This window comes from Nipponia nippon, unplaced genomic scaffold (assembly GCF_047370975.1).
Source record: "Nipponia nippon isolate SJK-2023a ecotype South Korea unplaced genomic scaffold, ASM4737097v1 scaffold_2, whole genome shotgun sequence".
Taxonomy (NCBI): Eukaryota; Metazoa; Chordata; class Aves; order Pelecaniformes; family Threskiornithidae; genus Nipponia; species Nipponia nippon.
In genome coordinates, this window is record NW_028262336.1 from 61,242,577 (window position 1) to 61,269,283 (window position 26,707).

Here is a 26,707-nt window from a genome sequence, read left to right on the forward strand (position 1 = left end):
ACTGACATACGTAAATCCCCACTCCCTGGATTTGTCCTCTAACTAGAAAAATTATCAGTTATCAGGAAACAGTCTTATGATTTTTATCACAGGCACTTCTGTAATGTATTTCTATACTTGGGAAATAGGCACAGCCTGTTTATTTTGGAGCCCTGTGCATTGATGAAAACATTCAAACTTGTTACTGCATTTGCTGTATGCTGCTGCAGTGCTTGCTTGTTCGGAGGAAGCTTCCCGCATTCCCTGCTGTGCTGGGCTGACACGGCAAGGCTGTGGTAGTGGCGGGGCTGTACGGTGGCCTCTGTGAGGAGAGGCCAGGGCTACCCTGCGCCAGACCCAGCTGGGACGGGTGAGCCCCTCAGCCAGGCTGGGGGCACCTCTGGTAACTCCATGGAGAGGATCCATGTTGGTGGAGCAGTTCTTTAACTGCAGCCCACAGGAGGGACCCTGCACTGGAGCAGGGGAACAGCAGAGACCAAGTGTTATGTGCTGACCACAACCCTCCTTCCCCTGCCACTGCTCACAGGGGGAAGAGTCAGGAGCAGAGGAGTAAAGGTGAGCCTGGGAAAACCAGGGGGAAAGAAAGGTGAGTTTAGTTTTCTCCTTGTTTCTCCCTATCCTACTCCATTTTTAAATGGCAATAAATTAATCTTCATCAAGTCAAGTCTGTTTTGCCTGTGATGGTAACTGTATCTTGACCCATGAGTTCTTTCTTCCCCTGTCCTACTGAGGAGCTGGGTGGGCATCCAGCAGCCAGCCAAGGTTAATGCACCAGACCCAGGTATCAGTTACATGGGGAAAACCTCTACAACACACAAAGGATCTCCCCCATAGCTACCCAGCATGAAGTTAAGCTTGGTTTGTTGCTGTGCTACTTGAGTTGCTCAGATCTATTTACATACATGTAGCAAAGAAAACAAAACCCTCAAGCTTCTCGGACAGTGCTTTTTAAAAGGTCTGTATAATTTATTATGGAATTTGAGCTTTTAGCCATTAAGTTACAACAACAATGCATAACTTGACATTCTTACAGTTGTACATACACAATGGAAAAGACATAGCCCAGTGCTTAATCCAAACAATGCAACCAAGTTAGTACAAGGTTACCATAAAAGACAGTTGACTGTGAATAGTTGTTGACAGACTAGCAAGTTCAAATGGTTCTCTGCAGTTATGTCTATAGTAGAAGTAACTGGCTTCAAAGTTTTGGACTTCAGCTTCAGACTAACAAAACAAAGTCAAATTATTTTGCTCTTCTGAATTAAGTAGGATATGCTCATTTAAAAATGCAGTATCATTACCATGTATCAGATGGCAAAAAGTAGCTTCAGGCCCAATGGAAGTATAGTGGACATTTTCCAGGCAATGCATTCTTCACACAAACACATGCAATTATAGAGACATTCTACTTTTAAAACTTTCTCAAATCAAGTTTTGCAATACAGCAGGATATCTGAGGAGAGAGATCAGGACCCATACTGAACAAAAGCAAAAGCCTTCAGCTTGATTTGTGCATGTTTAATCTACAATTCCAATTCCCAAATCTTCACATATCACCTATGAGAGAAAAGAACACATCTAGTAAAGATCAGTCTCAAGGACAGAACACGTTATAATTTTTACAGCCACCCTGGTTAAAAAAAAAAAAAAATGCTGCTGCCATCTTCCATTTCAGGAATTGTGATTCACTGAGGCCCTATTATAAAACTGAACCCCCAACTTACCCAAGGGGAGAATCTTGCTCTTCCCTCCTCCGCCCCAACTCCTCATCCTCTTAGCCCAGCTCTAAAACCCAGTCAATTGCACAGCAAGGACATTCCGTTTCCTAGCTTGTCAGAATACAGCTTTGATAGATTTAATTTAAGCTGAGTTAGTTTATCACATACTCTTCATCTGAATGCGAGACAGAGCAAACTAAATGGAGCAGAAAAGGAAACCAGAAAGGACTGCTCCATCTCTCCTTGTAACAGCAAGCTTTTACGTTGGTCCAAGCCATTGTGCAAAGTCTCACCCAGCCTGGTGGCTGAAGGGAGACCTACAGAAGAGAAGGGTCTCTTGTTAAGCTGCCAGCACAATTTCATTCACCCTGCAGCCAACACCCAGAACTCCACTCCCTCCAGGTTAACCCAACGAGATATTGCCAGCTGACTCCTCCACCAGATTTCAGTACATTCTTATTGATCTCAGTATCTTTGTCCAGCACAGAAACACTGCATTCAATGCCAAGTGCTGAAAATCAAAACCATGCAACCTCTCCACTAAAAAAAAAAAAAACCCAAACCAAACAAACCTAACAACAAACAACCCCAACAACAAAACCAAAGCAAACAAATAAAACACACACACACACACACACACACAAAACGCAAAACAAAACCCAAAAAGCAAACAAAAGCCCCAAACACCCAGTTAACCATCCCCACAATATCATCATTACTGGTTTGATTCAGGGTGCTAAAGGCTCTGTTGAGCATGAATTCCCAGTTTTACTGAACACTTGGGATGTTGATGTGTAACAAAGAGATACCTTTATTACACATTGTGGCAACAACTGAAAAAATATTCCACAAGTTCAGAATGTCATTGTCAACCCACTGGTGTATACTTCAAAGTACAGTTGGCATTGCTGACAGCAGTTGCATGTCTAGACAGGAGAAATCTGCTTTTATGGGGCAGCTAAATAATTGGCCCAACCTGTTGTGTCATATCTGTTGCCATCATAATGTGAACCCAACACCTTTCACTTCTGATCGAGCTCATCAAAACCTGGAAGTGTAGATACTGCCTCTGCCTCAGGCATCCTCTGAACCATAGGGCCTAAGAAGTGGGGTAACCATCGCTACACACTTGCTGGGCTCATCTCTGCACAACTGCTACTGCCTAGTCTTAGAGAAAGCCTAGCAGGCCAGGCAGAAAACCAGGACAACCACTCCTGAATCAAGAAATGTTTAAAAAAAAAGTCTTTGCATGTTTCACAAAGTTGCTGCAATGGTGTTTCTCTGTGCCAGTTACACCCTGGCAGAAGACTGGAATTCCCAAAGTATAACAGCCCAGCTTTGGCAGGAATAATACCAGTGCCCAATTTATTAAGTCGGCATGGATTAAAAGTATTCTCACGGTAGTTAACTTATCCTACCAGTCCTCTGGCATACCTCCAGAATCTAGCACTGATTACTGGCAACAGGTTACTGGACTACACTGACATACTCAGAGGGGTGAGGGGCGGGGGAAGGAGCTCCTGCTCTCTAATCCAACTTCCCTAGTACATGCAAAGGATCTCCTCCAAGCATCGCTTAGAGCCAAAGAAGAATCCAGACTAGGGGTAGTTAGTGAAAGAAAATCCAAATTTTCTAGTTAAATTGGTACTTCAGGTAATTAAACTGTTAACATGCATTTAGATCTGAAATGTCTACCGTTCATTTTTGCCTGGTGTCAAGTCTGAAAGCTGAAGCTAGTTTAAACAGTTATTTACTGTCAAACATATTCTTCAATTTGGCATTTGTAGACTATTATTAATAAACTAAGATTTCTGAGCAAAGACGGCTTCTGGTCTCACTTTAAACACCAGTCCACTTTGACATGTTCATAGCTCCTTTTTAAGATCACTTGAACTTCACAAGTTTTCTCCATAACAGTAACACCAGAACTAACAAAGCCATACCCATGAACATGATACCAATAAAACTCATCCTATAACAACATCCCCTAGTCCTGGCTAGAGATTTTCCCCAACTGATTTATTCAACATCACCACTGGAGGGCTGTCCACTTCATGTGGGCACTGTGCTTTAGCTTTGTATAATCATACCACATGAATGCCTCTAGTAAGAAACCCTCTGCCTGATTTCAGCAAAATCTGACAAAGAGACAGAGGTCTCAGACAAGTTCCTGCATGTTTTATGAAACATGCACAGCTAGGAACAGGGAGAGATTGGGCCAGAGGGGCTCAGAGGAACCCACAACACATACAGCATCAGCTCCCACATTAGGCAGGACATAGCCTAAGAGGAGGCAGATTAAAGATTCTCCAAATGGTAGGGAAGGGAGTCACAAGGCACCCATCCTGCAAAAACATTCATAGCAGGGAGAGACTCATTAGTTCTGACCTTCATATAAACTTTTGGTAGTTAAGTGCTAGAAACTAGACATACCAGTTTCATCCAATATAGTTGGTCTAGAAGTCTGGGAACCCATATTTATCTATAGCTGCTTACACTTGTTTACTCTAAAAGTAATTGATTTGAGTTATAACAGTAGGTGGTAAGCTTAACGTTTCTAATCCTCTCCTGCTACTGTTTTAAGCTCCATAGATCATCTCTTTCCTGTCCTGTACTTTTTAACCTACCGCTGCTTGCTAATGCATGTCAGCTTTTTGACTGAGGTCAGACTAATGATTCGCTTCGGAAGATTTTTGTCATTGTGCTTCCCAGGAGAGCAAACTGCTTGCTGGAGGCACTGCAATTCGGCCTTTTATTGTCATCATTCCTCAGCAGCACAGCTGGCCCTACGAGACCTAACTGTATCAACGATGAAGAACGCACCAACCAATTCGACTGAAACAACTGTAGCCACGCTTGTAAAAGGCTGAAACGAAACTGATATAGTGCCAGCATCAGAAACATATTCCAGGAGTCTTCATGCTCAGATATTTTTCTAAGCAGTAGTTTAGTTACACTTCAGATTTTATAAGCACACTTTTCTATTCACAGGTTCTTTAGCTTTTCTTCCAGCTTTCTGCCAGATCTCAGCTTTGATTCTTAAGAAAGGCTTTTGGTTTCATAGGTATTACATAAAAGCTGAAGTACTTACCACATTTCTCCCCTCCAGCATGAATATTGCGCTGCAGGTATCAGCAAGACACAATCCACAGACTGACAAGACTTCTCTTGGTAACGCCTTTTGGTTCCTCCTTGAGCTAGAGTTTAAACCCTCTCAACATTTACTACATCAATGTTCAGTTTTGTGTTAAGGAAGAGGGAGAAGACTTAGATTTTAATATTGAAGAGACAGTTAAAAAGGCAGTTCTGGAAATGTTGATAAGCTGCTTTTGGAGACATAAATGTCCCTATACATTGTTTGGTTTAGTTGTGGGTTGTTTTTTTATTTGTTCAATTTTGGAGATGGTTGGTCAGTCATACTCCATTCTCGTGTGCTTCTTGTAAGATAAAGGCATCACAAAAACTTGCACCTGCTGGTGACATCAGAACTACAACCTGACAATTTTCCAGTAAACCTGTAAGTTACACTCCTACAGGGAAGAGGCAGATTTATGTTTGTTTTTGTTTTTTTTTTTTTAAAGTAGGCATTAATAGGAATATTTTGAAGGAAATTTAGGGTGAAACATCTGCTCTGCAAAGTAGAAGTTCCCATTATATTTCCCCAGCTGAAACCTCTCATTTCTGGAACATTCATTCTAAAATTAAAAAAAGTTATTGCTTCTATTGAAGCTCAATATAAGTTAGAAAAAGAATTGCATATTTTCTTAAAAACATTCCAAATATACATTTTAAAAACAAAATGCACTCTAAAACAAATGTCTAGTAAAAGACACTGCTTTAAGCAACCTGTAGTAACAGCTTTACAAAAGAAAATTGAGGAATGTAGCATATTATTTATAACATGACAATGCTAAAATCCTAAACAATTCACTTAACACTCTTAATAAGTAGTGTTTTAAATATACATATTTCTTTACAAAACAGTTTAGCAATTCCTTATACCACTTACAGTATATAAATATTTGAATAAGAGGTCATAATGGGAGATGCCAGGGTTTATATTTACTCTCAGATGCTTCAGGTTTCTTAAGTGTTTTACTATAAGGCACAATACTGCTAATCTAAAAGAACGGAATAAAAGCTAATGGCAAACCCAGTCAAAACTCCTAATGTGGAATATCCAAGAGAAGAATTCCAGCATCTCTATGCAAAGGAAAAGAAAAACACAAAACAAACCCAAACTTTGTAGATCCTAAGAAACAGTTTCAATTTGTACATAATGAAGTGGGACAGGATGGGAGCAAGAATAAGAAGGAATTAAGTAAATTCTTATAAATAGACTAATAAATATATTTTAGCCATAATTAGCCCTTTACCTCTGTTCTACTGAGTTTAAGATTGGAAGAGGTAACCAGTGTGCATATACCTAAATAAGTCTACATGCTGAGCACGTGAAGACCACCTAGCACAACCTACTACTGCCAAATTCAGTATAAAAGCTAGCAAGATGGAGAAAGTCTCCTGTTCTCTCAGCATCCACTCTGAGCAGAACACATTACAAGATCAAATTAGTATTTGTTACATGTAAGGAAAGTTGCAACTAGCAGTTTTTTTAATCACAAAAAAGGATATGCAACATATCCATGAAGTTATTTGATTCTTTCAAGGTTAGATTATGTCTTTTCTAAGAATATCCACCTCCAATTACAACAGATCAGAACCTTCAGAACATTTTAATAGTTGTAGTCTTGTAAGTGTTCTTCATGTGTACATACTGAATGTAAATAGTGCATCCAAAATATTTATCTGTTACACATTCTACATTGTTTTCACTGCCTAGTCTTCGTCTTTGTTACAGCCCTCTGGAACACAATGACATTGTAACAATGCTTACAGAAAAAGGGTTATTGCATCTTTTTTTTAGGATGAGACATCCAGAGGAGATTTTATAAAATCCTCCTGTGTACAAAATTCTTAGTTATTAGCCCTTTTGGAACACCAGCTAGAAAAGTTTGAAAGGTAAAATAATTTACACTGTTATTTTTTCCATTAACTAGACAAAAGTCCATACTAATTAAATAAAAAATAATAGTTCTTCAACAGTCTATCCAAGGTATCTTCCATGAAGCAGTTCAGTGGGCATTTCCATTAGATAGATGTTCTCCATGCCGGTTATTACTGACATCCACATCTAGAAGCCAGGAATTAGAAGAAAAATTGTTTGTTGATTTACCATTTTAATACATTTTATCTGTTACAACATTAATCCAAGCTCTGGCAACAAATTTCATATTCCTATATACCTAAGGTTCTCAAGGTTCTCTGTGAAAGTAATCCTCCTAAGGCACCGTTTACATCTCAAGACCAATTTTCTCCAGCTCAATAGAATTTTCTCAAAATGTATCTGCTTGTATTTTCTGAACATCAATAGTAAGTGACACCACTCAGTCTGGTCCACAGTGCAATACTACCACTACTAACATCACTTGGAGAATGGCTTCTTCTAATGCAATGAATGGCATTAAGGATTGTCAAGTGATAAACTAAATTATTACTTACCAAGTAATGCTGTGGTTTCACCTGCGTCCTCTTTTAAACTGGTACATTGCAATACAGATTCATTAGTGGAGGAAGCCGACAATTCGCTTACTTCATTTCTGTCATCATCTTGTAAAGCAATACTCAGACTTCCAACTGAAACACTGCCACTTATTGATTCAGGTATTGGAACTTCAAGTACATCTTCAGGGTCCCCCTTTAAAAATTAAATATATTTAACCGACACTTTTGTCTACCATTAGGCATCAACATTCCTCCACGTTACTGCTTTGTAACCTCACCTTATTGGAAAAAAGACCATTTTTTTGGCCTATTACCTATGCGCTCATGGGTACAGTGTTGAGCAGTGTCTACTTTCAACGTTACTGTCTGACTGCAAAGAAACAAAGCTAAGCAAAAGAAAAGCCACTTTCTGAAAGACGCTCCAAAGCCAAGAGCAGCAATGGCAGGAGTCAACCCAGCCAGCCTTTTGGATGGAATATTTCAACACTGTAGCAACAGTATTCCTGCAGTCTGGTTAGGAGCAGACTCAGCACATACAGAGTCTGTGCTGAGCAAACCTATTGATCCTTTACGAGTTTATGGAAGCCGCTGCTTTTCATGATAGAGTTGGGCAAGCTTGGAGTTTTTTTTTTTTTACTGGGATGAGCAAACATTTGACATCAGAACAAACTTCCCTCCTCCTCTACCTCCAGCCTAACTTTATTCTGTTCCAAAAATGCAAATATGCTGGCTTGTCACTTTGCAGGAACAAAACATCTGCAGCACAGGGAAAGGAATTTATTTCACCTATTGTATAGCATGAGCTATTTCTGATCCATTCTGAAAGTTAATTACAAGTCCTACATGCACGATTCTGTTCCTAAAATTAAACAGACTACCTTCATTACGCTATTGCTATTGATATACTGGCATTATTTATACATAAGCAAGTATACTGCAGTATAAGTGTGGGCTTCAGTGAGTATTTTTCCCCTCCTCAAACAATTAGCAAAGGCCCATCTTAAGATTTAAGAAATTCTAGGCTGATCCTTTCTTTAGCACCAGAGCAACGTATTTAAAAATGTACTGAATTTTAATAAGCTATAGCACTGCTACCATTGAACACAAGACGCATGTGATATTAATCTCTAGGTGGGGGGCATTAATGATTTTGGTTTCCAAAACTTAGGCAGTTAAATAAGCACTAAAACTACAAGACTCAACAATGCTCTAAATCAGTCAGACATGTTGAACTCCAGTTTTCTTGTAAGAAACAGCATAATGCAGAATTAGACTGCTGAAGTCTGCTCTTTACAAAACAAAAGCCAGGTAATAGGACTTAGTGCCTTCTTTCTACTTTGAGCCTTTAAAAAATTTACGGAAAACAAATACTTCAGATGCTTCAAAACTGAATTGAGCCTTCAGCCTCTTTGCAGAAGGTTTAGTAGATTTCTATAATAAGGCTGCACATTCTTGTCTGCAGTTATGTCACTCAGCAAGCACACTGCTGAACGAAGCTGCCTTGCTCTTCGCACTTTTTTTTTTCTCCTCACATCAGTAAAAAATTCACACAATCACTCTACAAACTAGATTGGGCAACCTGGATCAGGCTGAAAACTAAGCCAGAAAAAAAATACTGAATGATTTCCCACATTACCAGCTTCAGTGGGACTTGAATGATCGATGCATAAGGAAGACACATTTCCCCCATTCTATTAGAAAAAAAGAACTGGGCTTCTGTATTTAATATAATCCCATTCAACCTGATTTCCAACATTCATTTTGCCTAACAAGTAGAGGAGGTATTACTCCTCCTGATTAGGCTTGGTATCAGTATCCTCTGCAACAGCATGCATTCAGGGAATAAAAGTGTTCTGAAGGTTCTAATATTTCAGTTTTCAGACTGTATACAAAAGGATATATCCTTCTGCAAGTTACATCAACTCCAGGAATTGAAAGGGAGCAAGAAATAAGCTGCTAACATAACAATATTACAGTAATAATAGCTATTTCACATGACAAAGATTGCAACCCTTGGGTGAAGTCTGACTTAATACACAGAAGTGCCACAATCTGGTGTATATATACATACATATAACATAGGCAAGAGTATTGTCACCTTTGACAAAACAAGAAAGTAATTTATGAAAGTCTTCCACAGATCTGCTAAGTTTCTGCAACAAAATAAGACGAAAGCTAGTCAAAACGCAGACCTAGTCTATGAAAGGAAGGTCCCTGCAACCAAGGAACACCCCTATTTTCTAAATATCTCTACAGATCAGTAGAAGAGAACTACATTCACGCCTATGGCATTTTAGTGGAACTCAAAACTATTTATCAACAGTGACCGAGTAACCTACCGCATGTGTCTTCATCTCTCTTTTCTGGTGCTGTCAGAAAGAAATGAGAGCACATCATTTTCTCCACTTAACCAATTTCTGGTGAATGTCTTTAGGAAGGTTCTAAGTACTGGCTCATTTACAGGGATAAAACACTGGGCATATGTGGAAGTACACAAACACTTGATACAGAAAAAATTAACATCTTCCTTTGAATCGCAGTTCTCAACAAGATCAAATATATGCTCTAGATCTACTGAATTAAGTTATATTTTTGCAGGTTGGGCAAACTGCCTCACCTCTGCTTCAACTGCCTTACTATCAACAGCTGGAGATAGAAAAAATTGGTTGTCACAGAAGAGTATACAGACGACTCGTAAGCTGCTCGATACACTGTTTAAGCTCTTACTCATAGAATTCCTTTAATTTTTCTGGTTCTCACTCAATTACTCTTGCATCTTTGCCCAGCTTCTTCAGTCTTGTCAAGTAACAACTGCTCTCATTCTGAACAGTACATGAGGTCTTGCCTCCTGCACTGTACTTCTACCTTGAAGATTAAAGTAAGTGTGCAACATACCCAGTATCCCAAAGCTTTGATAACATCTAGTTTACACATTGGACAAGTTCGGTGGTCCAAAAGCCAAGGGTCAATGCACGTTCTATGGAAGATGTGCCTAAAGAAAAGAAATGCCCTTTAGAACATATCATGAAAGCCACATGCTACTCCTTCAAACAAGGTGCAAGTTACTAGAGTAAAAAATAAACCCATTCCTTTGTAACCTTGACAATTAGGTACTGCTTAATTTACTAGGACAGACATAGTTCTGGAAGCATCTTCTTTCATGCTAGCTTTCTGAAATAAGAGATTTTACTAACCACAAGGTGACCACAGAGCTACTAGGTCCACAGTGTACAGTTCTAACTTAATACTAAGAAAGCTCTACTTCACTCCTACACTTCTCCCAATTGCTCCGTCTTCCTGCATAGATATGAAGTGCTACAAGGTCTTCCAGCGCCCTTCAACATGTAACAGGCCATACAAATGGCACAGCTTCAGCTCTGCCACCAGAGTTTCAGAAGAGATTCTAGAAAGCTCATCGCTTATTTCTTAGGGAAGACACGCTAAAGAGGAAACAATAATTATGGCAACTTACTTGCACGGCAGAATTCGGACAGTGTCTTTCAGTTTATAGTTCTCAATGCACACAGCACAGTTTTCCACATCCACATCTAAACCCTAAAGATGACAACACATTTAAATGCATTACATCCATATTTCATTACAGAACAAGCTTTGTGTAATAGCTAGCATCACGGAATGTAACACATATAAAATGGTTTAGCAAATAGCATCTCCCTCATTTAATTCAAGATTCCATCAAGAGGTGATTTGATCATGTGATACCAAATATTGAAAGCAGCCAAACTCTGATTTTCTAAATTAAATAGCTACATATGGTACCTTAAGTAATTTGTTAAGTCTCAAACATTGGCTTTGCTCACAGGAACACAGTAAAATTTCAGTTTAAATTAACTATAGAATAAAGAAATTTTAAAAGACCTCGGCTTAGATGAAAGTGCACAATCTAATTCTTAACTGATGGTCCCGAACACTTGCAAGCGCTTAAGTAGGATGAGACTCTTGGGGTTGAATACTGCAAATCTCTTCTTCCCCAATTTTTTTCTTTTTTCTACCACATCCTAGCAGATATCCCTTGGTAGCTAGAAGAGAACTGAAGCATGCAATTTGAGATGGTTTTTAGAACTCCTCTCCAAGCTCACACCAGAGAGACAGTCAAAACACAGTATTTCCCCACTTGAATTTGTTTCTTTCTAAGGCTTAAATATCTTTCCTAACAGGTCTTACTGCCTTCTTGAAGCCGTGCTTATAGTTGCAGTACAATTATGATGCATATCTCCAGATACAAGAGAAATAACTCAATGTTAATTGGGTTGTGTAAAACATAAGTATCAGAAGAACAGACAGTGGGCCAACTTCTTCCCTTTCATCCCCCACAAAGTATTTTGTGTTTACTGCTTACTGAAGCACTTCAATTTCATTACCACAAACACTGAAATGAATTAGTACTGCAAGCAAACTTTCAAGTTCAAGGCAAGTTTTTCCCTCCTATACATGCTATCAATTTACATAATTAATAATTTGATTTACTTGGAAATTTAAGGTAAGACTTTTTTTACATAAGCAAAGTTAAGACAAGTATTTATTCTATAAGAAATATTTTTTATTCTGTACAAGAGGCAAAGTCCAAGCATACCATATGTAGCACATACTCAAATGAGTGTCCATTTTACAATAATCCCATAAGCTTCTCAGGAAAGATCTACACGATAGCAAATACACTTTTAAAATATTGACCTATTTTTAGTGAAATACCTCAACCCCAAGTGAAGTGATAATGAAAGACTGTACCGTGTCACAATAAAAGAAATTACTCTTTTAATCATAATGGCTGAATGGAAATATTTAAAGAAAAAAAATGTACATTTACAGAGTAGAGGGGACTGTATTTCCAGCTAAATTTACATTAGTTCGTCGAAGTACCTCTGCATCATTAAGTTACATAAATTTGCTGATAGGAGGCTGATTCAAATCAAATTAGAAGACATGTTTTACCAAGCAGAAAACCTCTATTTTAATAGAGATATTTTAATCTAATCTCATTCTACTTTGCTTAATATGGCATTCATAGTTATAACCAGCATGCTACATAACAGCTTAACTAAATTCGCCCATTTTATTTATTTTAGTCAAGGGTATATTGATGGGAAGGAACTAACTGCTCCACTGCAAAAATCCCATCATACAAATCCCTTCTAGAGGTTTAGTGAACATCAACTTAAAAGCAGTTAACAGCTTTCTTGTGGTGGTCACCATAGGTTTCATCATGACCCCTTTTACATCCATTTCTTCCTATGCTGATGTTATGTTTTGATACTGCTTTACACAAGTTTTGGTTCAATTTCATCTTTCTTGATCTCTGATCTCACCATTGCATGAACAGAAGTATGAACATCCCTCTGTTCACAGCTTGAAATAGATTACTTTTTGATGGAATTCAGAATATAATTAAAAGTAACAAACACTCGTAAAATGCTACTTAAACATGCTGAATGCATAAGAGGAAAAGAGGCAAGTTCAAAGACAGCTGGGTTTTTTTCATTTCATAACTGATTTACCAAATGAAGGACATATTCTCTGTAGCATGTGACCTGAGCTGAACAGCTTCTGTTGAACCACAGCTTTTAAAGTTCTTACACATAAATGTCCTTTCTCACCTTAATTTTATTCATGGATTAAAAAACTAATCCTTGTTTTTCATCTCTTAGCAAATCAATCCTTAAGTAAAAAATAATCAAATAAGACAAATAAGGGTGGGGAAAAAATGTCTAGTAGTAGAAGTCTAGTCAAAGTAATTTAGCATCTAGGATCAGAGCTGCCTGAAACTGACTAAAATATTTTCTTCCAAAAGCTTGGCTTTTTCTACTGCAGTTATTCTAATACAGCTATGAGTTTAGGCCGCATGCTGTCAGAGCTAACTTTTTGAAAGCTGTTTTAAAATAAAGTTATTCTAAAAATTAATACATAGAAATGTACTTCTAAAAAATTTATGCTTCAAGTAAGTCTATACAGCTCCATAATGTATTTATGTCAAAAGATGAAACAAGCGTTTCATTTTTCAAAGCTTTAGATTTCTAAGGCCTTCTGATCAATAAGAAGATGGATGTTCTTTTAAGAAAACAAAACATTACATCATCTGTAAGAACTGTGCAATCAATAGGTCCTAGGTAGTATTTCGCAATCCACCTGATGTTTTCAAGTGCTGATGAGATATTAGTGTTTCCTCATCTTTACAGTATCAGCCCTGTAGTCTCCTGCAACATCCTGTATAACCAGATATTATTTGCAGGAAAACAGCCTTACATTTCAGAAGCAGTTCAATTCAAGATTCTTCAATTACATTGCGAGAATTTTAGTTTAAATTCTATACAGGCATTACAACAGTTTTTAAATTATACAGCAATAACCAGAGCCACTGAATTACCTTTTCTCCACGTTTCACAGTATGCAGCTGAAGCTGGCTGATTGCTTTCTTGGTTTCTTTCCTATGTCCCTTGAATAAAGATTTTAAATATTAATACAGAAGTTAGTTTTAAGAGTTACATTTCAAAGTTTTTAAATACTTCCCATGTGGATTACCAAGTCTCCTGAACGCATTTAAAGATTCATCTCTGGCTAGCCAATTTGTTTACAAAATACCTCCAACCAGCAGATGTTGAAGAACTGCAAGTTTTGCATTCTCAGGGCACAGCAACAAACATTACCTATAAGCATAGTGCTCTTAAAATGAACTCAACCAGTGCAGAACTACGTGGACCAGGTTAACATACATACATAGCATCGCATTGTGAGTGCCTGCATCAAGGGCCTAACCCCGCACAGGAAAATTGACACTAATTTAGGCCTCAGAGGCATCAGAGCTGAAACAACAGCCCTATAACCAGACCTTCTCGTTAGGCAAGCCCATGAGCAAGCATACCGTACGTTTTGCACAAGCTTGAGAGAAGGCGGAATCCTGCCGGGCAGCCTACAGCTGCCACCAGGTCAAAAGGCTGCTTGTAGCTATTAATGCTTCCCCTCAGTTAAACACTGTCTCACACATTATACAAAGCTTTGCACTGAAAGGACACATTATGCAAAGGAGATGACAAGAAAGGCTTAACAGACATGAGACACCATACTGGACTTCTATACAGTAACAGTCCTAATTATGCTTAGAGGGGAAGCAAGAAAGCAGTACTGTATTCCAAGACAAAGTGCTAGCTACTGCTAGAAATTGAGAAACTGAACGCTCCCAATTAACAGATGTTGATCTGTCTAGCAGCAGCCCTCACTGATGAAATACCATAAAGGAATCAATAAAACATAGCGGCAGCTTTTCTCTGTAATGATAATTACAATGATTTATATAATTTTACAAACTTATGGTATTAAAATTGGGATTTTTTAATTTTTTTTAGGGTGTTAAAGAATTAGTCTGAAAGTTCCCTCAGAAATGGACAGACAACCAGCAGCAGCAGTCTATTCCACTTGCTGTATCAGCTCAGGCTTTTCTGCGCAGTCCTGTTTCATCTTCAATAGCAAGGAGGTCTTCCAAAGATTTACTGCTACTGATGTTAGAATAAATCTTAAGACACCTGGCTTCACCTTCACTTAGCAGCTACACAGTAACTTGCTTTAAACCCTGGCATACTTAACTCCAAGTTTTAATTATACTGGAGTCAATAAGCCAACCAAAATAGCATCTGGGTTAGAATAGTGGCTTTTTGTTTCCAAAATTCTTTTAAGACTTCTAATAATCTATCTTGACCAAGATATTCAGAACATTTTCAAACTTTGCATAGTTTTATAAATTTTTTGTTTCAATGGCCATTTTAAAAGGAGGAGAATTGAGGAAAGTGGCATAACCTACTAATGCTACACTATTTCATTTAAGCAGCATTTATACGACAAGCCCAATGGCAAAATCTATTAAGAGCTTGTGGTACATATTTCTGGGAAACATCACATTCAACCTAAAAAACACTCTTAAAACTACTTATGAAGCATCTGAACTTCCCTTTGTGTGAACTATCCTAAAGCCAACATAACAGGAAGAAGCAACTTTCTTCATCAGACAACTGTTACAACACAAAAACACACCCCTTTTTCTATAAATACTTCAAAACTTTTGTTTTCTTGGAAGTATTCTCAGAATGTAAGTTCTAAGACTTAAAGCTTCGTAAAAAAGGCTCTAGGGAACCAACATTTCAAGTAGACCGCAATTTTAACCAATACAGAAGTCCCATGTGTTATCCTCAGTTACTGAAAAGAAATAAAGCATTTTCCTAGAAAAGTCCTGTAGGTCCTAATCAGAGCTCAGACTCCTGAAGGCAAACAAAAATTCCCTTCCCTCCTCCCCCAAAGCTAGAATCTGTGTGTTGAAACAGAAGGCAGGGAAAGTCCACATGATAAGCAGTCATTTGAAACAATTTTTTTTTTTATTCTGAACTGAGGATAGGAAAAAAACCCCACCAAAACAGAGAACTGCTTGCAAAGAAAAACAAGTGCAACTTTCTTTTTTACTGTTAGTGGAGAACTGTGGTAGAGCTCCTGACGACCATGGAAGGAACCTAACCTATTTGCAAGAGTTGAAGAGCACAGGGAAGTGCCATCCTAAGATATTTCAAAAACTCAGCTGAACTAGATCCTCAACAGCTCCATGTAAGTTGCTCTCTTGAGCGCGGGGGTTTGAACCAGAGGTCCATTCCAACCTATATTATTCTATGATTAATTACTTCCCTCATGGGGAAAAAAGTAAAGCTGACTTTTTTTTTTTAAGCTTATCAAAGAAGAATAGGGATTTGGTAGGGGGAAATTAAGGAGCAAAGTTATTCCTTCCTGATCTTCCTAGTACTCCCACCACTCTCAGCACTTCAGATAGCCCAGAAGAGCTGCATCTCACCATAGATGCTCTTTCTAGTCTGCTGCCATTCAGTACTCTACAGTGGAGTAGTAGGATTACAAGTATCAAAAGCAGTTTTCATAAAGCTTGAGAACCAAAATTTTAGCCCTAATTACTCGTGCGTCTTAAGAAAAAGAAATTAACCTGGTCCCCCCCCTCCATTGTAAAAAAAAAAAATCTAGTTCGGAAAATTAGTACTTTCAGAATGAAAATTACTGAGGAATGAAAATAATTTTTAATGTCAAAAGGAAGGAAGTTAAGTTAGGTGACAAATCACAGAAGCAGCTGCCTTTACTCAGTTGTTGACAAGTGGCTAAATATATTTCCCACAACTTCATACAGGTATCTAATAATTACAACTAGCCAAACTTGTGATGCCAATTAGCACACTGCTTATTAGCCTCACTAACCATTACTGAGTAGCATTCACAGCTAGTAAAGTAGCAAGAAGGCACAGATCTTCAAGAATGCTTCAATAAACAGGCAAAGTTAGGCACCTGATTTGACATGAGAAGATGGTAAATACTCTAAAGCATCATCATCTCCAATTACCTGGTTTCCAAACTGTGATCCTGTATACAGGAAACGTTGTATATAGTAAAATATGAGCCAAGCGAGCGATATAATCATCATGGTGATGAAGGCAATGGCTACAAACACAACTGACTGACCACTAATATATTCCTGCACGTGTCGTGTGCCAACAACAATAGTCATTTTTACTGGAATCCCTCTTCGTACTGGCTCCAATATCTCTATTCCTTTTGGATAGCCAACCATTATCACCACTGTATTTCCTGTTCCTGTTGGAGGGGGAAAAAGAAAACAAAAAAGTCAGTCATCACAGTAAGAATTTAGGCATTCTGGCTTGATGGTAATTTGGGCCTTTTCAGTTAAGATCAGTGAGCAAAGTTATAGGAAAACCGCAGGTTTTTTCCAGGCATAGCAGACGATATCAAGTTTACTAGTAAAGAACCCTTTATTTACTTGATGAAACTCTCAAACACAAGACAAACTTCAACAGATGCTTCTTTACTGTTCGAGGTCCTACACTCCTCATTCCACACAGTGAGGCAGGATGTGGATGCCGTGCAAAAAACACAGGCAAGTTATACACATCTCATCTTGAAGTTGCTGAAGCTCTAACATGCAACTCAGGAACAGCTGGTCTTTTATTTGTCAGTGTGGGAATTTTAGCTGCAGCTGGAGATAGTATGTGAATACCATGGAGAGACACATTCAATTAAGTTTGAATCTGAATCCATAGCATAATTACACTGGATATGTGAACAAAAAGAGAAAAAAATATTCAGATATTTAATATTAAATTACATTAACATTGAAATACTTAAAGATTCTTCAATACTAAATATTCAAAGTGTAATGAGACTTCACGACAAGAACTTGTGAAGAAATACTTCGGGACTCTCTTGGGAGCATAGAGCCAAAGGATTTTTCTATTATATTAGAACTAAAAAGCACTCAATCCATGAGAAAAAGCACCTAATTAAAAAAACCAAACCTTTAAGCACCATACTGCCACCAAAACCAATAAGATACTGTCAAGACCAACTAGCAGAAACCAAAAGATCTTCTGTGACTAGAGTTTTACTCCATTTTGTCTGGAAGCATCTCCAGTATTGTCTCAGAAACACCTAACCTAAGTATTACAAAATAAATTACAAACAAATGTACTTGTAAAAAATGTCACCTTTTCACTGGTCTATGCTATTTTTATTTGAATAGTTCTTACTTCGTGCGTACCAACGCTGCTATACACCCTTGATAAGTCACAACTTTATAGCTTACTTTGCACTCCTACCTCTGAGAAAAAGTGAAACTAAGCTTGATTCAGAGAGAAAGCAGAACAAGAGAGGGGGTTTCTGAGCCAGAAAGCTAAAGCTGTAATGTCATAGCTATCTTTTTAGATTCACGAGATTACCTACCTGCAACAAGACCTCCCACTAAAGACTTAAAGCCTTTTTCCCTCCCGGCTGTGTCAGATTCACTACTGAGAAGCTATGTCAAAAGAAATGGTCGCCTAATACATGACATTACATCAAGTGGGGATTTTCAAAACTCAAAGCAGCATTCCGGACTCACTCACCTCTCTGCCTACCAAAAGAAAGAGTTGTTTGCCTGAAATATTTAAAACAAACTCCTTCAGTTGAGACAGTTCTGGCTGTGACACCTCGTCAACCTGGCCACCTCGCTACCATGCCAAGGGGAATTTGCAGACATTTCACTTCTGTACATTGCAGCTCCTCCCCCCGTGAGGTGCAGACGGTCTGCTGTGCATGAAACACTAAAGGTTCCAATTATTAGCTGAATCTCCTATCTCAATGCCAGTTACCCTTTTTCAGCTTCCCCTTACGCAATCATCCCACTTCTGGTCACCTACTGTAAGAACCATTATACCTGTCTGCCAGATCCAGGCCCAGCAAGATAGACGATTTTCCAAACAGGGCTACATTTCTGGAAGTTTTGAGGATGGTGCGGAGAGACAAAGATGCTATGGGGAAAGGCCCTACTTGTGCCTCCCCCCCAGGCAGGCAGCAGCACCCACCCGGCTCCCGGCACGCGTTGCCTCGCCTGGTGGGTGCATTAGGAGACACGACGCAATGAAGCTGAAGACCAACAGGACAAATCCACAAGCAACTAGGCTCCGCTAATTAGTTCTACTCACCAACAACGTGCCGACCCACATGATACCACAAGTCCAAGCATACTAAGAATTGGTTAATTAATATTATTCTCCTCTCTGAACCAGCACGAAAGCTTTACCAGAAGGACTCATGCATCTTGTAGAGAAGAGTGCGTGAAACACTCCTTGCTTTCTGACCCTGCGCAACCCCACAGGGAGTTAACAAGAAGAGAACGTATGAAGGAAGAAATTTAACTCACATTGCTGGGAACTGTTATCCACATACCTAAAACAGGAGATTAGGTCCTACGTCCTTCATCAACCGTAAGAGTTACAAATAACAGAAGGGGTGACTAAGGATGGCTAGTGAACAGTACAGGAGTACTGGAAAGATTTATGTGGTTTCACTCAGGCTTGGGGAAGAAAAGAAAGTTTCAAGATTAGAGGCAGCCTGGATTTTTCAATCAATAAAGGTGGTCTCCTCAATCCCAAAATCTTATTTCAGTTTAATCCTGCTATCTAGTTCTCTGCATGATTTCTAATAAAGAAGTATTTGAAAACCCCACAACAATCGTAATGCCTTTCTCTGTTTTGTCACTAGCACGTCCAACTATCAGCAGTTATTTCCTTGAAATGGAAGTCAGGATACTTTTGTGCAATGGCTGCTAGACACTGTGACACCTTCTAGTTTTAGAACTAACATAAGTGTGCCATACATTTTTAAATAAATGCCCATTAAACGCATTTTAACAGTTTTAAAGACTTGGTGATGAACCTGCTATTAAAAATACATGCAAGTAAACACGATGGCCTTGAAGGTCATGAGACAGAAGGAGGGGGGGGGGGAAATAATTACGATCCACTATTACAAAAGGAACAAGAGTAGCCTCAGAGAAGCAGTTGCCCTGAGCAGCCTGTAAGACTAAGGGCTTTAACTCATTCCTCACTAATTTTAGACTTCTGTTCTGAAACACATTATTCAAAGACTGAAATGCTGTTGAGTCATTCCATCAGCTTCTTCAACTGCAACACAACTCAGAGACCTCAAATCACATTTATAAAAGAACTCCAAGTGTCACATGCACATATCTACCGAGAGCATATTTTCTTGGCTTTACCTTTCTATAACTGTCTAATTTCGCAATAAATAACCACGTTTTCACTCTGCTAGAGTAAATTTGCTGGCAGATCCTTAGGATACGTGGAAAGGAGGGCAAGTTTGGAACTCTGAAGATGAAGGTTTGTTTCCTGCCAGTGTGCCAAGCTCAGTTTTACTGCGAGTATTGCTAGTCTTCTCTCAAAAGGAAAACAGCACTCTCCTGATGAGGAAAAAGTAGTACAGATACAGATCTTGATTCCAGGCATCCCAAATTATCACATTTATTTCCATTCATGCCTACAGATAACAAAGATAATTTGCTATCATCTGGAAACCAACTGCAGATATAGTCTAGCTTTCGTCCCCATGAGAAACACCAGAAAGCTCCCAGAGTTTGAGCACCTTGGTAAAAATGTTTTAGGTCAGTCCTTAGATCTATTTACGCATAGTCACCCTACTAATATTGCCACAATTAACACTGAATGTTCTCTTTAGCTCCTGGTCCAAACGACTGTCTCTGATCTTTACCAAGCGGATAACAGTACACCAACAATCTGACAACAAGCTTTGTCTCGACCATCTACCCCAGCCTCATCTCACCAAATCCCTGGTGCCTGTTGTGTTTTCACCTGCCTCAAGAAGGGGGATGCGTAACCAGAAGAGTCAAGTAGTCAAGCAATCAACACTGGTACACATTCCTCTTTCCACATGGGTTTCCGACACGTATGCACTCTTACATATAAAATAGGTATAAGCATTTCGAAGTTACTCCTGCTTCTTCAGAACAACAGAGCAGCTCGACATCATACAGTCACTGTCTGAGTTAAGCAAGCCACTGATTTCAGTTCTGTCCCTTCAGCAGTATAGTACCAGAAGCTTTAGGTAGAAAGGATCAGTAATACAGAAGTTATGCACCACTTGAGAATCCTGAGTAGTGCTGAAAGCAACGTAGCAAAGAGCTGAAGTACATGCCAAAATAACCCTAAACTCTGCTGCTTTGGAGCTAGCACAAGCTTTTAAAATCATGAGTACAGAGTCATTCGCATCTGTTTTGTTCAATATGCCTGCATAAAAACCCATGACAATGAAGCAAAAGAACTAGTTGGGTGTATTTTGGCAAATCAAACACCATATTTACACCAAATCAAAGACCATTTTCTTTACGTAGCCGAAGTCATATATTCAAGCTAAGTCCCAAGCTTCCCTTAAACCCACAAGCCATGCACCAAAGCTCCACTCCAGATCTATCTTCAAATTACTATGGCCAGTTGCCCTTCCCCCACAACACTGCATGGCTGATCACGCACAATCATATGTTATTCCATAGTCTTCAAGGTATCAAACTGTGGTCTTGGATCAGGATCACCAAATCCTAGCATGAGAGAGGATTCCAAGATGGCTGGATGCCCAGCATGAAGTATAACAGAAAAATACAGCATCAGAAGACCCTTTTTTTCTTTCCACTGCACCAGCTCTAAGCCTCTAACTCTCCTTAGTCTGCTCTCCACAATAATCCACACCTTGCTTCTCCAGACTCCTCTCCAGCCCACTCCCAGCTAATATTTACATACAATATTTATTTTGGTTTTGGAAAGGAATTTGAAGCCTCTATATTATATTAAGTTTACCACCACCACCAAAAATGAACAGAATTAAGACTGCCTCCAAAGTCTATATTTGTGTAAAACTGAAGTTTGAGTTTATACTGTTCAGATTCAATAACTGAAGTACAACTCCTTGAGCCATTTGGGTAAAATTAATATCTTCCACTGGAAAAAAACCTCCTCAGCCACACGTGAAGTTGTTTCACTATTACTTCCCTCGAGGAGGGAAGTTATCACCATTTGGAAGAACGTAATTCAGGCAGAGAGCAAAGGCCTGAAAAACACGAGACACATCAGTAAAGTCATATTTGAAGAACCTTCCTTTGGAAGGAGGGACAGGATTGCAAGGCTACATATTCAAACCCTGGGCTCTGCTGTTCCAAAACTTTAATTAAAATCCTACTTGCTGCACTCATGAAGCACACAAGGTATCCATGAAACGAAAAACTGAACTGCAGAATATTTGGAATATTCGTCCATTATCAAATGCTTTAACACCAGCTAGAGCAAATCACTTCTTTGCCTAATCAACAATCTATCTCTTTACTCAAATTGGAATAAGTCTAAAAACAACAACAAAAGGACACACACATCACACACACCAGGAAGTTCAAAGGCCAGTTTTTTTAGTAGGATGAAAAGATGAAACTTGGAGATCAGAAAAGTTACCCATTTATCACCCTCACATAATTCAGGCTGCGCCTGTCAGCCATAACCATTGTTCCGTCTCACATCATTTTCAGTGCCACTAACTGCAAATCCATTAAGTGGATGTTCCTTATGCATATAACTCCACTCCTTAGTTACAGCACCACACATTTCCCAGAGTATTTGTTCTCAGCACTCCTCCCAGAAGCAGGGTTTGTTTCCTCGTCTGTCAATCCACAAATCCCTTCACAGCAATGGCAAACTTGGATCCTGTAAAATACAGCTCTACATTCTGTGTTTTCCCTTGCCTGTCTTCCACAGACTTCCCTCCCCCCCCCGCTTCAAAAAATCCAAGATTTAAAACACTAATTCTTCCCTATATTCCCAAAGTGCACTGAAAAATTTAAACATTTACATGTTTGAAAGTTCCAACCATGAAACAAAGATTTGTTACTCCAGCAGAGCTAGTGATTATATTGTGATATATAATTATATTTCTGCCCCATCCAAACCATCATGCGGTCCAACCTGCATCTGTGAAGTCAGTATGAATAACTACAAATATATTATTGTATATATGCACTATACTAAATCATGCTCTTTACATAGGCAGAGCTTTTATCAGCAACATTCTGCCAGTTTAAGAAGGAAAAAACAATCAGCAGTCAGGGAGCACTTCTCTTTCTACCACTGACAGATGTAACTATACCAGCAAGTCCAAACACAGGCATAAGCCCAAGAAGGTCTTCCGCAGCATAGAGATGACAGCAGAAAAGAGAAAAATAATAAAAAATTGATAAAATAAGCAAGATGAGAAAAGGAGGAAGAGACTCCACAAAAGAGCAAGTAATATTTATGAGAGGCTATGACATGGCATGGAGAGGAACGTGAGGTAATTCCCACAGGGAGGAACGAAAATTTTGTACTGATTGGCCAATACTGAGTGACAGCCACAAAAAGCAACTGAGAGCTGGTAAGGAGGAAAGAGTTATTACCCAACAAAGTCCCTTAATTCCCGTATCGGATCAAAATCAAAGGTGCATCTTACCTAGCATCCCACCTCCACTTTCACAGCAGATTAAGAACACAAGAGACGGGCCAGGCTGATCTACCCAAGCAAGCAGCAGGCTAAGAGGAACGGTAATCACACCTCCAACCCCCAAGTCGGTGCCACTTGGTATTCCAAGACAAGAGACTTGTTTTCTGCCTGATATATCATACGTGCTATGAAGCAACAGCTCCCTAACTGAGATTTTTGGCTCACCATATTCAAGAAAGTAAGATTGTTTTCTTTAGAAATGCATTATGGTTCTACTTCAACCAATTCCCTGGTTTTCTGCCTCCTCACCACCAGGAAGGATGGCCTGGGCATCAACAAACTCACTGTACCAGGACTATGTGAAACACACATTTGCAGTATTTTTCACTCAGTTTCATTTGTCTTTATATCCTCCTGTGAAGACCTTCCAATTCCTCAGAAGTCTACAAATGCAAACAGATTTTACAGCACAGCTTTGAGGGTTTTTTCCCCTTTGATTTAAGCATTCGATGTTTGTCATCTTCATAAAAATCCAGCAAGACTTGAGTGTCATAGCTTGAGCAGAGACTGCAGCGACAGAACATCTGGGTTCTTATCTCAGCAAAAATCACAGGTCCCTTCTGTAGGCTACAGACCATCAGCACGCTCAGACAAGCCAAGTCAACATCCTTCTCTGAGCTTCGGTTTTCCTACCGCATTCGCGTTTAAGAATTACCTGATGCTTGTATCTCTCTCTCCTGTCCCCTGCAGACCTGCGCAGGAGAGGACGATGAAGCTATTACAATAAAGCCTGTACCAACATCTAGCTTCAAATCGCTACGGCTCTGCCTTCAAAGGCACCAGAAGGCATCTTCAGGATACCTGGCGCGTTTCCTTCTGCATGGCCTGCGGAAAGCAGCCTACCCGTCACCCCTGCAGCCCTTCTGCCAGGGGGTGCAAAGCAAAAAGGCAGCTCGAAACGAAACCGTGCCCCCCGGTCCGCCACGGGGCTGCCCGCGGCCATGGCCTCGCCGCAGCTTCTCCCGACCCCCGGGCTGTAACTCGGCGGACAGAAGCTGCTCCCGGCGTTTCCCCCGCGCCGTTCCAAGGAAGGGGGAAGAGGCCACCAACACCCGGCTCTCTGCACCGTTTTTGGGGGGATTCCGCCCCCCAGCCCCGGCCGCGCTCCCGCGCCGCCCAGGCGGGCCGGCCCGGACAAAGCCGCCACCCCTCGCCCCCCCCCCGGTCCCTCCGCAGGCGCGGGGAGCGCCCGGCCCGGCCCCGCTCACCCAGGTGGGACATGGAGACGGTGCTGTTGCCGAAGCGGGCCTCGTTGTAGATGACCACGGCGGCCGCCCGCTTCCGCGCCGCGTTGGTGACCTTGTCCTTGAAGGTGCAGCCGCCGCGGGCCACCAGCGCGATCCAGGGCGGCGGGTCGCCCTCGGGGGGCCCGCGGCCGCCGGGCGGCAGCGGCACGTCGTAGTCGGTGTCGGTGGCGCAGCCCTCCATGTGCCGGGGCGAGGCGCCGCGGGGGATGCCCACCAGGCCCTGGGCGCTCTCCTTGGGCGAGCTGTCCCCGTAGCGGCCGCTCTCCGTGTTGCCCCGCACCGTGCGGTTGCTGAGGGGCTCCACGTAGGCCGTGCTCACCCACGCCGTGTACCACTCCAGGGCCCGGGCGCCCTGGCCCACCGGCGCCCCCAGCGCCACCAGCGCCGCCGCCACCAGCGCCAGCCGGGCGCGCCGCACCATGGCCCGGCCGCCGCCGCGACGCGGCCCGCCGCGACCAGGAGGAGCGGGAGGAGACCGCTCCGCCGCCGCCTCCGCGCCTCAGCTCTGCCCCGCGGCCGCGCCGCGCAGGTAAGCCCGCACCGCCCGCTGCCCGCCCCGGGCGGAGCCGCCGCCGCCGCGGCTAATGGCGAAGCGGAGGCCGGGCCGCCCCGCCCCGCCCGAGCGGCCGCGCACGCGCGGCTCCGCCCCCGCCCCCTCGCTCAGCCTCCGCGCCGGCGGGGGGGGCGGGGAGGGGGGGGGCGCCGGGCCGGGCCGGGGGGCGCAGGCTGAGGGGAGGGGACCGGTGCCCGCGGGGGATCGACCTAAAGCGCCTCCTGCGCGGAGGGTGGCCCTGGCGGCTTTCCCCGCAGCCGCCTCGCCCCGCAGGCGAGGCCTTGGACGTGGCTTGGCCTGTCACCCCCGCGGTGGGGCGCGGTTTGGGGTGCAGGCCGCCCGCCCGGCCGCTGCCACGGGCCTGCGTTTGCGTCCGTCGCTGCTCCGCCCTGCCGGGCACGCCGCGCCCGCGCGCGAGGCTGAGGGGCGTCCTCCCGAGGGGCGGGCGGCCGGGGCGCGGGAAGCCGGAGGGGACGGCGAGCAGGGGTGGCCGGCAGCCGGCCCGGGGCGGCGAGCAGGGGTGGCCGGCAGCCGGCCGGGGACGGAGCCGCGTGGGCAGCGCAGGGGAGAGGGGGCAAAGCCGCTCAAAGCTCGGATGCGAAAGGTGCCTGTGCTGTTGTACTGAGGGGAGCTCCTTTCAGAAGGGTGAAGAATGGTAAGAGGGTCAGTACCATGTAAAAACAAATGGGGAGAAATGTATTGACATAAGAGATGAAGGTGCTGAATAAACGCGATCCTTTTATGGATTCATTTTGCGTTAAATAGAAATATTTGATACTTACCTCTTCTCAAATAAACACATTTAAAGTCTCACCTGTTTTTCCATACAAGACACCTGCACCTTTTTCCAGCTTCTGAAACAGATCGCTTGTTTTCACCAGCCACCCGTCTTTTTTGAATGGTCTCATACACCCCTGTTTCCTTCCGAAGTCAACAGTTGTGTCATCATACATTGTTAGCCCAAACAACGTTGTCAAACTTAGGTAACGTCCTCTTCTTCCTAACTGTGATTATATGTTGCGGCTGCTGACGCAGGCAGGGTCTAGTAGAGCCTGGAATAGGTTGTGCGGAAGGTGAACTGCCCTACTCTGTGTCGGCACCAAGGCCATTATGTTCCCATTCCTGTTCCAGAGTCAGTGTTTAAGTAAATACATACATACATACATACATAAACTTACTTCAAACTGAAAGTATTCTTTAAAGTAACTCTCTAGCATTCTCCCAAAATACTTGGCAGCGTTAGGACTCGAGCATTTTGAGGACAAGATTAAAGTAGCAAAATCAAGAAGACAGCTAAGACCGAGCAGACAAAGTAACGTGGAAGGCGCTGTGGAGAAGGAATTAGAAGTTGAGGGAAGAACACAGAAAAACGAGAGTTAATGAAGAAAAAAGATTAGGAAAAAGAGGGTAAGGCAACAGAGGAGGAGGAGAATGTTAGATGGGAGAGGGCACATGGAGGTGGTGGCAGACTAGAGGCAGCTAAAGGGTGGGCGAGCCGTGTTGAAGGACAGCAAGTGACAGACAATTCGGAAGGAGCACAAATCCAGTGCTTGGCAAAAAGCAGATCAAAAAAAAGTGGCAGTACTTTAGCGAGTCCAAAAATGTTGTTCAAACGAGAATTCCTTGGTAAAAAAGTGAAAGACACTTAGGGCAATCAGAATAGACATCACTCCGGAAAGGCGAGAAAAGTA

General features: G+C 41.6%; 1 protein-coding gene and 1 non-coding gene across 3 annotated transcripts; both read right to left on the reverse strand.

The window, feature by feature from the left end:
• Positions 1-942: 942 nt before the first annotated feature.
• RNF149 (ring finger protein 149) lies at positions 943-25,062 on the reverse strand. Of its 2 annotated transcripts, XM_087758321.1 has the most exons (9): positions 24,425-25,062; positions 16,675-16,925; positions 13,663-13,731; positions 10,753-10,835; positions 10,176-10,272; positions 9,620-9,649; positions 7,278-7,473; positions 4,810-6,909; positions 943-1,557 (listed from the first exon to the last, which is right to left on the reverse strand). In XM_087758321.1, the coding sequence occupies exons 1-8, from the start codon at positions 24,882-24,884 to the stop codon at positions 6,851-6,853; spliced, it is 1,245 nt and encodes a 414-aa protein (XP_087614447.1). In that variant the 5' UTR covers positions 24,885-25,062; the 3' UTR covers positions 943-1,557; positions 4,810-6,850. The 2 variants fall into 2 exon arrangements, with proteins under 2 accessions (XP_087614447.1, XP_087614448.1); XM_087758322.1 differs by lacking the exon at positions 9,620-9,649.
• On the reverse strand, positions 4,376-4,491 carry LOC148055804 (small nucleolar RNA SNORD89). Its single transcript, XR_015705222.1, has one exon. It is a non-coding gene; the product is annotated as a small nucleolar RNA SNORD89 (small nucleolar RNA).
• Positions 25,063-26,707: the final 1,645 nt, after the last annotated feature.

Coding starts and splice junctions, on each gene's coding strand:
- RNF149 (XM_087758321.1), bottom strand. CDS start 24,884: ATGGTGCGGCGCGCCCGGCTGGCGCTGGTGGCGGCGGCGCTGGTGGCG. Junction 10,836..13,662: donor CTGTGAAACGTGGAGAAAAG/GTAATTCAGTGG, acceptor TGTCATCTTTAG/GGTTTAGATGTGGATGTGGA. Junction 10,273..10,752: donor GTCCGAATTCTGCCGTGCAA/GTAAGTTGCCAT, acceptor TCTTTTCTTTAG/GCACATCTTCCATAGAACGT.